At 43.0% G+C, this 9,687-nt stretch overlaps 1 protein-coding gene across 1 annotated transcript in view; it reads left to right on the top strand.

The window, feature by feature from the left end:
- LOC104527938 (adaptor related protein complex 2 subunit beta 1) overlaps positions 1-9,687 on the top strand; it is a 74,705-nt gene that overhangs the window by 20,860 nt on the left and 44,158 nt on the right. Inside the window, exons 6-11 of the mRNA XM_029085912.1 lie at positions 491-712; positions 1,394-1,514; positions 3,531-3,626; positions 7,780-7,895; positions 8,967-9,132; positions 9,646-9,684. Of these exons, the coding sequence (XP_028941745.1) occupies positions 491-712; positions 1,394-1,514; positions 3,531-3,626; positions 7,780-7,895; positions 8,967-9,132; positions 9,646-9,684 (760 nt within the window). The remainder of the gene's footprint in view (positions 1-490; positions 713-1,393; positions 1,515-3,530; positions 3,627-7,779; positions 7,896-8,966; positions 9,133-9,645; positions 9,685-9,687) is intronic.

Below are 9,687 nucleotides of genomic sequence, written 5' to 3'. Positions count from 1 at the left end.
CCTATATCTTCAAAGTAGCAGAAACCTTTTTTTGCAGAAACAAATGGTTGAAATGGCAGTGAACCCCTCGAGCAAAGCAGAAGTGTGTATCACCTCCAAATGATTATATGGGGGCTAAAGTGTTTTTCTGAGAGCTGTTTTGTTAAAGTTGTGTTTTAAGTGACAGATGAGATCACAGAAATGGAGAATAACACCAAGCAAAGGCAGAAAAAGGTAATAACTGAACACGCATTGGGACTGTAGCGTTGAGAGCTAGAATTGTTCCCGAGAGAACTGTGGCAGGAGAGAAACCTGAAGCTGTGAGAGATGTCGTTCTTGTTCGCTTACTGCTGTGTTCAGGGAAGCAGGACTTTGCCTTTTCTTGGTCAACAAAATAAAATAGCAGTGTCTGAGGAAGCTGTTTTCAGCTAAATCTCCTAAATTTAGATAAATTGGAAATATTTGACATTTGGAAATATATGTGAATCCTTTCTTTCTCCTCTGTCTCTAGTATTTGTGAACGGGTGACCCCTCGACTGTCTCACGCCAACTCAGCAGTGGTGCTGTCAGCAGTGAAGGTCTTGATGAAGTTCCTGGAACTCCTTCCCAAGGACTCTGACTATTACAACATGCTGCTGAAGAAACTTGCCCCTCCACTGGTGACCCTGCTGTCTGGAGAGCCTGAAGTTCAGTACGTTGCCCTGAGGAACATCAACTTGATTGTGCAGAAAAGGTAAAAGCTTCACAGGGGTGTTATTCCTGGATTGTCGAAGAGTGTCTGGTTATCTCGGACCTTCAGATATTTCCATGTACACAGCATTTTGTTTAATCCAGGGTCCTCGAGGGACAAGATTAAACAAGATTAAACAAGAATTAATTTTCTTTACAGCATACTTCTGATACCATTGTGTTGGTTTTTTTTCACCAGTTTACTCCCACATGTATGTTTAAATACTGCTGTTCCTTGCTGGAAAGGTGGGACAGATTGGATAGTACTTTGTGATTGTATTCAGGGCAGAGTTACTGTGTGCTGGCATCTTGCAAGTGAAAGCAGAAAATGAATTTGTAGGTGAGTTTTGCATTGAGATGAAGATGTTACTTTCACTGAAAACACTGATGTCCACTTACTATCTGCAGTGGTTGGCTCAGCAGTTCAAATGGAGGAAGTAGAGGTGTAGGCATAGTTAGAGGAACTTGAATTTATGCATTTTTGTATTTAAACAATCTTTTTCTCCAGCCTTTCTTCGCTTTCTTCAAATTATTGTTCTCATATGTTTATTTTGTTTGCATGTCTTGGACACAAAGTTGACACGATTCTGTTTCTCGGTGAATGTTTGGTTAGATTTCTAACCTTTGCTTAGGATCGAGCCCATTGTTTTTACCAGACTTGAGTGAAACGTTGTGTTCCCTCCAGGCCTGAAATCCTGAAGCAGGAAATCAAGGTGTTCTTTGTGAAGTACAACGACCCCATCTATGTCAAACTGGAGAAACTAGACATCATGATCCGTCTTGCTTCTCAAGCAAACATTGCCCAGGTCAGCTGAGCAAGTTCTGATGTGTTCTGGGGATGGAGAACCCTCTCATGGTCCTTGCATGAGGATGTGTGCAACTACTGCTAGTGTTGTCCTGGCTTTAGGCATCGCTGTCCCTGCTATAGTGCTCTTTGCAGCTACTTAATGGGAGGTGGTGGAGTTTCCTCCATAACGTAAATGTTAATAGCATAGTATCTCGTGCATCATGACCATTAGGTAGATCTTGTTTTGTAGGTTACAATTCCAGAGGAGAGCTGATGTCTCCTGTCAAATGAGTCGCTGCTAGTGCTGAGGTTGGAGTGAGAGGTTTGTTTAACTTCCAGAGTGGAAATTGCACAAAGCTAAAGCTAAACTGAATTGAGACCGCTTTACAGTGTAGATTCTCCTCGGATTTGTGGTAGTTTTAATCCAAATTCCTTTCTTAAAGGAAGTGTTCTCCAGTGCCACCCTAGCCGCAAGCCTAATACTAATGCAGAATGATTTATGCCTCTGGCTAGTGCTATTATTGTCCTGCCCTAATTGTCACAAAGCAATTTCATTTATGTGACATTTTTAAGCAGCTCTCTTCAGCTCTCTCCTCTGATGTTTTTTTGGAGCAGAGCAAGGTATTTCACGCCCCTTTTGTGCTGGGGACATGGAAAACATTTTAAAATTAGTTTCCATGAGAATGTATTCAGAATTTTCTATTTACTTTTGGTAGACTCTGTACCAATTTTAATGCATAATGTTTAGATAATGCAGGTCGTTTGGTTGAAAGACAGTGGTGTCTGGAGGGTGTAATCTGGGACTGGGATCTGCAGACTAGTGAGTGAATCTCTTCCTGATTCTAAGAGGCATTCTTAAAAACAACCCAGACTTCATCAGAAGTACACCCTGAAATGAGACCCAAGGAGACCCTTCTACCCACATCCTCCCACCTGTGTGGCTTGTTGAGACTCTCTTATCTCCGTGCCCATTCTAGACCAAGGCGGCAAACTAGTTGAATCTGAGGCGCTTGGACTTGGGCAGTATTTGAAAAGCATAAGCTACTAAACATAGATCATCCAAGGAAATAATAAAACTTCAAAACACAGATGTCCTGTCTACTCCTTGCAGATTTATTTGTCTGCAGTCTGGCCCTTCAAGGCCTCTTTAGCTTGTCATTGTTCTGAGCAATTGGCATCGACCAGAGATTTTTCACAGAACTGTCTCACTTTGTGCTGTTCACCTCTCCCTTGCAATCTATTTGTGACATCACAATGAAATCCCTGATGTCATGTTTGACATGAGAAACTGAAACAAATGAGATTTTGAGGGAATATAAATTGTGTAGGGTCTTTTCTTAAAATCATTTTTTCTAAGCTAAGTGATTCGTTTAAGACAAAGTAGCTTTTTAGTTAATGGTCTGTAACATCCCAGGAGGTCCTGGTTTAAGCCCTTGTTCAGTTTCCATTAGCAAAAAAACCTGAGACAAAATAGTAAATCATATTCTTAAGAGGGCGGATATCTTCACACTGTTAATAATCTCTGTAGAGGTGTTCTGGGGTGTCCTCAGATCTTCTCTGCTTCTTCCTTTTGGATCCAGAGGTTCATCTCATCACAGAAAAGGAGAGATCAAAAATGTTTGTTGCTTAGAGCCTTGCATACAGTGAATGTAGAACAATAAGTACAATAAACAGTACATAAAATCTATGTGCATGGATGTGACACTTCACTGTATTTTCAGTGTAAGAAGGAATAGCAGTGTGTTTAAGTTTGACAGGGCTGATTTTGCTCTCAGCTTTTTTTCAGGGGAATTTGAAAATAATCTAGACCAAGCCATCTTTTGGCTTTGGCCAGTCTAAACCAAGCCTTGCTACCAGTGGGTTTCAGAGATAGAGGCTGATTGCAGAGTTTGACTGTGTTAGCTTTTGAATGAGTGTGGTTAGCTGTGGAAGAATACCTCCTGCTCATGTTCTGGTGCACAAGTAACATTGCTTGTCAGTGGGATGTTCTCTCTGTGTGACTCCAGGGACTCACGTTGGGGTGCTTTCTCTGCAGGTCCTGGCAGAGCTCAAGGAATACGCTACTGAGGTGGACGTTGACTTTGTGCGCAAGGCTGTCCGAGCAATTGGGCGCTGTGCCATCAAGGTTGAGGCAAGTATCTGAAACTTGAGGTTTTATGTAGTTCTGTGTCTTGAAAAACACTGATGGGCTTGCAGGCAGAGCAAGGCAGCTAAATCATCCTTGATGGAATATTTTACTGTACTGGCTTCAGTGGAACAACCCATGAGGACCTCCTTTAGTAGCTGTGGCCTGACCTTTTGAAGGGGGAAGGAGAAGAGATTGTGCAGAGCAACTGAGTATTATGAAATGGTTTATGTCTCCCCTGTTTCAGCTGAATAGAAGACATGCATAGAATCACAAAGAGCTGGGACACTTAAGTGCAGTTTGCACAAACATAGGCTGACCTTACCTGCTTATCTAGTGTTAAAGGTCTCTATAACTTGTAGCTTCATTTGGCATGTGCTCTCTTTAACCTAGATGCTTATGGAAGTAAGTTCTGAAGAACCTCTGCAGTTATCCCAGAACAACAGTTTGAAATGTCTTCTGCTGGTTGAACATCCACCAAAATGCTTTCAATATAATTTTTTTTTTTTTGTGAAGTCCCTGTTAATTTCCCTGTAAATGAATCTGGTATGCCTGACAAGAGCTCAGAAAGCCTGTGAAGAGAGAGAAGACTTATGCTGTGGTGTTGGTAATTGTCAGTAAACTGATAACTGAGTGCAAAATGTCACATCAGTGGTCTAATTTCAGCTGAGCTCATTTAGTTTTTGCTAAAGTGTGTTCCCATGAGCATTGCCTGACAGCAGATTTAAATAAAAATCTAATCATGCCTAGCTGAGTATAGTGTCAGTGCACAGATTTCCCTTGTTTCAGCTAAACTACTGTAAGTCTGTGTAAAGAGGACACCAGCTTCTGTCCTTTTGAGACAATCGACCTCCCACACAGCCTTCTCTTCCTTCCTTCAGCTCTTTGAGGCTTATCACTGCCATGGCCTTTTCTTTTAAGCAGGACCAAATAAAGCAGGTGATCGCTTCCGCTATTTCATATCTGCAGTTCAAAATACTGGAGTGCTCTTCCCTTGTTGTGCACAGGCAGAAGGCTGTCTGGATGGAGCCACAGCAGTGACAGTACAAAATGCTCTTGTGTGTGGAAGAGAGCTACTGAGAAGTAAAAAGAAGCTGATGGGAGCCCTTTTTGTAGCAGTGCTTGTGCTGGGGAGTGGGAGCTTGCTTTAGTCCTCAGCAGGGACTTTTTCACTAGGACTGGGCCATGTGTCTGCCCTAGTTTCACATGAAAGGTGGTATATTCCTTGCAGTATCAAGATGTTTTTAGAAGTTTTTACTATTTCCTGCCTTCATCCCCTATGCTTTTTCTTCCCGTCTCTGATACCATGACAGTCACATTCAGTATGCAAAGGACTAATAACAACATCCCAGCAAATTTGCAGTGATGCTCTAACTGTGTAATGGTGTGTCTCAATAAGCAGTGTTAACCTTGATTTTTAGCAATGCTCCTTTGAAGGCACAATGAAGACACAATGCTGCTTAAGAAAAGGTCTATCTACTCCTCTGGCAAGAGACAGATTTAAAGAGGGCAAATATAAACCAACTCATTACAGTGTCCTCATCTCTAGGTTAATCCCTGTCCCCAGTGCATCTGTGTTTACTAGAGGCTGTTTGCACTGTGAGTTATGACTAGTGGAAGAGTGTTCTTACAGCCATCAGTGGCCAAGTTCCCAAGGCTTAGAAATCTGCTTTTTGACACAGGGCACGGCCGCCGGGAGCTGTTGATGAATGAGTATTCACAGGGCACCTCAGCTCTGCCTTCAAGCATCCACCTCTTGTCTAATTCTCTCCTAGAAGAGTAAGACAGTAGATAAATTTATCTGCCATGATGTGCACTGTAGAGCAAGTGTGGTGTTACGTTTGCTGCTCAGAAGTGCATGGTTCTAACAGCAGAGGTAGTGCTTGTTTTGGAGATGTGAGCAATAACCATGCTAAATAGCAAGGCTCATGGATTTTGCCCAGGCTTTGCCAGTCATATCAATTTGGGGCATGTCAGAATGACATAATTTTGCATGGATAGACTAGTTGGGCTCAGAGTTAGCTTGGGTATGTCTACAGCAAACCCTGTGGTGTAGCTAGACTTGATAGCATGAGGTGAAGGTGTCTGTGAGTTGTGCATTGACAGCAGTAGATGGAGTCGTCATCTGATATTTTTAATTGTAGGGAAATAAAGTACCACTCTCCTATGGGAAAAGGAAATGAAGTGGATGCAGTAAGAATAGTGATTCCTCTGGAGCAAAGGAGAAGCAGAAGGAGCCATATTAGAGGGGGATTTGTCTTGGCTCTAGGAGATTCTGCCAGCAGCCCAGTTCTTAGAAATCGTTGAGGCTTATTGCAGTAAGCATGGTATGTGCTACTTCAGTAATCTTGCGGGCTTTCATTAGGTTTCTACAGAAAAACAAAGCAAGTTTGATGTTGGTTGGTTGTCCTTCCTCACTCCAACTTGAGAGCTGTTCTGGCTGGGGCACTCTTTCATCAGTTTGCAGAGTACCACAGTCCCCAGGGATGTCCACCTTCAAATAGCAATGTGTTTACAAGGGATGGGATGAGCTGAGATGCATTTTGTTAGAGGCACTGCTCTACTGTGCATGTGCCCACATGACTGCTCACTTTCCAAGGGACTCTTGAGCTAAAAATCAATACTGCATATTTCAAAGTGGATGTTGTGCTCTTCCTGGAAAAATCATGCTTTAAAGTGTCTAAAGAAAAGAAAAAGAAACCTTAATTTGCTTTTCCTTTAATTCCACAGCTCTTAAAGCTTTGCTAGTTGTAGAATGACAGGCCTGGACTGCTTGTTGCAAACAATGACTGATGTTGTAGGTTCTGTAAAGCTGGTTTAGGACAAATTTACCACAACTACCCATTAAGACCACTTGTTAAAAAAACAGTGGAAGCTGTTGAGAAACTGGTCAGAGATGAAATTGCAAGCTCTGAAGCATCCAGCTTGCAAGGACTTTGAGTGGGATTCCCACTGTGAGCAGTGTCAATCTGTTGAGCCAGGGCCATGGTTGTGTTTGTAAGATACCAGAGCTAAGAGTCACAAAGGCCAGAAGTCACCAAGAGCTTCTAGTCTCTGCTTGTCCCAAGTTCAACTCGACAGACTTGATGTTTGTCCTTGAGACTTTTCCCCACTCTCAAAAAAACTGATTCCTGTGACTGATTTAAATGCCATTTCATTCCTCCTCCTCCTCCTCCTGCCCAGCCTTCAAGTGCTCTGAAAGGGAAGGGAGCTATTAGCTCACTTGAATTGGAAAAATCCACCTACGTTGCTATTGTTTGTGCCCTACAATGTTTGTCTCGATCCTGAACACTTTATGAATGTTCTGATGGTGGCTGCCTAGGCAGTGTCGTGAGCAGTCTGCTTCTCACATTAATCACCAGCTGTGCAATGAGGCTTCATATGTGCTCTCCTAATAGCCAGACCACTGACTTTATTTGAGACTCTGCAGTGCTGGAGTTGGTTGCTCCTGTGATGTCCTGCCTCACTGTGCTATTTGGGAATAGACATCCCTGAATTGTTTGCCTCTAACTCCAGTTCTGGTTCCTGGACTGTGCCAGCATCCCGTGTCTTGGAATTTTGAACTAAATAATGTGAAAGCTGCACGGGCAACAGCTGGATTTCTATTTATAGCTGTATCTTGCTAGTGACCTCACCTCAAAAATACTGAACCTGTTGCTCAGGTTCAGTGTGAGCTGCTTTTTACTGCTGTTCTTGCAGTCTGATTGACAGCATGGTTTTCTCCTGCCTTCTAGCTTCCCCGGACACCTTCCAGCAGTCCCTGTCTAAACCCTCCCAGCCCTGATTGCCACAGCTTGGGCAGGTCCAAGAGAGCTCACTTGATGGTCTGTTTTAACCTCTAGCCAACAAGAGAGGGTGATATAAATCATAATGCAGGCAATGTTCTTAACATCTCTCGTGTGGTGATCCAGCTGTCTACTGGCACAGTTGCTTCATTACTTTTTGCAGTAGCTGGAGCCAGCTGGTATCGCCACTGTGACACACAAGCACTTGTCCACCTGTAGGTTTTTTCTGAACACACAGATTGAGTTGGTAGCTGTCGTCCTTTGATTTTCCCCCTCTGGGCCTGTTCTCATATGCACGCCTTGTTCCTCAGCGTGGCTGGGAAGGAGTGTTTCTTCAGCTTGTTTTAATTGTATCGTTCTGTTCTTCTCTCCAGCAATCTGCGGAGCGCTGCGTAAGCACACTGCTAGACCTCATCCAGACCAAGGTCAACTATGTGGTCCAGGAGGCCATTGTTGTCATCAGGGACATCTTCCGCAAGTACCCCAACAAGTACGTGAAAGCAGAATAAGGCTTTTGGAAGCCCTTGTCTGCTCCTATCAGAATAGTGATGTAAAACTCGCTCTGAAAAACAGTTTCCATTCTGATTCCAGCTCCTAGTGCCATCAGATTCAGGTGTTGGCTCTAGATGAGGTATCAGCTTGATAATTTGAATTGAAAGCTTTTCCTTCCCTACTGCTCCATATTGATGCTGAGTATAAGCTTTAATCAAAAGGTAATAAAGCTTGGTGACTCCTGGCAGAGAATGCCAGAAGGAAGATTTGACTGAATTTACAGCATTAGGCTCCTGGTTTTGCTAGTAGTCTCCTCTAGAAGGCTTATATACAAGGCCATGAAAGTTCCTGGCTCTCATGGTCTGAGATCCCAGTCAGATTGTGCTGAACACAGTGCTGCTGGCTTTCCCACCGAGCATTCTCTCTGGGCAATACTCAGCTTCTTTTAAGCTGTTTCTGCGATAAAGTTTTGTCTCTTCAGTTACAGAACAGTGCAGCAATGTCTTTCTTCGTGATCACTTAAAAAGTAATATGGGACATCTGCAAGCCTCTCTGGCAATTTCTGCTGTCAGTGACGAGACAGATTGCCTGCTTATGACTGGGATACCCACGCATGGGAATAGGGGAAGCTAAACAATTAGTGTGGGGTATTGTCTGTTTTACAGCAAAGCCTTTGGGGAAGTATAATACCCAGTTCAGAGTTACCAGTCCAAAGTTGCCAGCGAGGCTGCAGGATCTGATACAGACTCCTGGTTTGAACTGTTGGATCAAATGTTCCTTTTAGCAAAACAGAGTGGGAGGCAGCTTTGTCTTGAATTCCGCATCTGGGTGGTCTTGCTGATTAAAGAAACTGCAAAGCTCTTGAGAACCCTGTTAGATCTTAGTGCTCAGCTTGGCAAAAGAAAAAGCCTAGGAATATCTTCTGTAGTTGAGTAAAAAAGCTGCTTGTTGCATAGAAATACAAGACATTGTAATTCAGTGCAGAATTCTCTGCAGAATGATGTGAACTGAGATGGAGTAACACAAGTTGAATTCACCCCAGTAATCCACCTGTACTCTGACAAATCAGGTATGAAAGCATCATCGCTACTCTGTGCGAGAACCTGGATTCCCTGGATGAACCAGATGCCAGAGCTGCCATGATCTGGATAGTGGGCGAATATGCAGAAAGAATTGACAATGCAGATGAGCTGTTGGAGAGTTTTTTGGAGGGCTTCCATGATGAAAGTACTCAGGTAAAATTGTGCTCTGCATCTTATCTGTAGTGTTTCATGCAGTGTGTGTATGGGACAGACAGGAAATATTATTGCAGTCATCAGAAAATATCTCCCAATTAAAACTTCAATATTTAGCTAAAATAAAACTCTTGGGAGTCTGTAGACATGCTCTGATGATGTATCTCCCAAACTCCTCTTGGAAGGATAAGACAGAACAGGAGGGGTTTCTAGATATTGGATACTTCTTGGGGAATAGACCTACTAGGGACGAGAACATACAGAAGAATAGTGCCGAGATGCATAAAAGTACGACATAAATCTCAGTATGCTGGTCAGGGACTTGTCTGCAAAAGTGTTTAGCAACAGGTGAGAGTCTGAGTCTCATTGTACTGGGTTTCACTGGCAAAGAATAGTGTAATGCTGTTATAAAGCATAGGACTTGAGTTTCGTATCAGTAAACAATGTTGAGACTTGGGAGATGTTGCTAAATCATGGATTAATTTTCAAATCTCTACTGTGTTTCTTTCCTAGGTGCAGCTCACCCTACTGACTGCTATAGTAAAGCTGTTCTTA

Source organism: Antrostomus carolinensis, unplaced genomic scaffold, assembly GCF_000700745.2.
Source record: "Antrostomus carolinensis isolate BGI_N321 unplaced genomic scaffold, ASM70074v2 scaffold26397, whole genome shotgun sequence".
In the NCBI taxonomy this organism is placed as follows: domain Eukaryota; kingdom Metazoa; phylum Chordata; class Aves; order Caprimulgiformes; family Caprimulgidae; genus Antrostomus; species Antrostomus carolinensis.
This window is presented reverse-complemented; position numbering and strand designations above follow the sequence as displayed.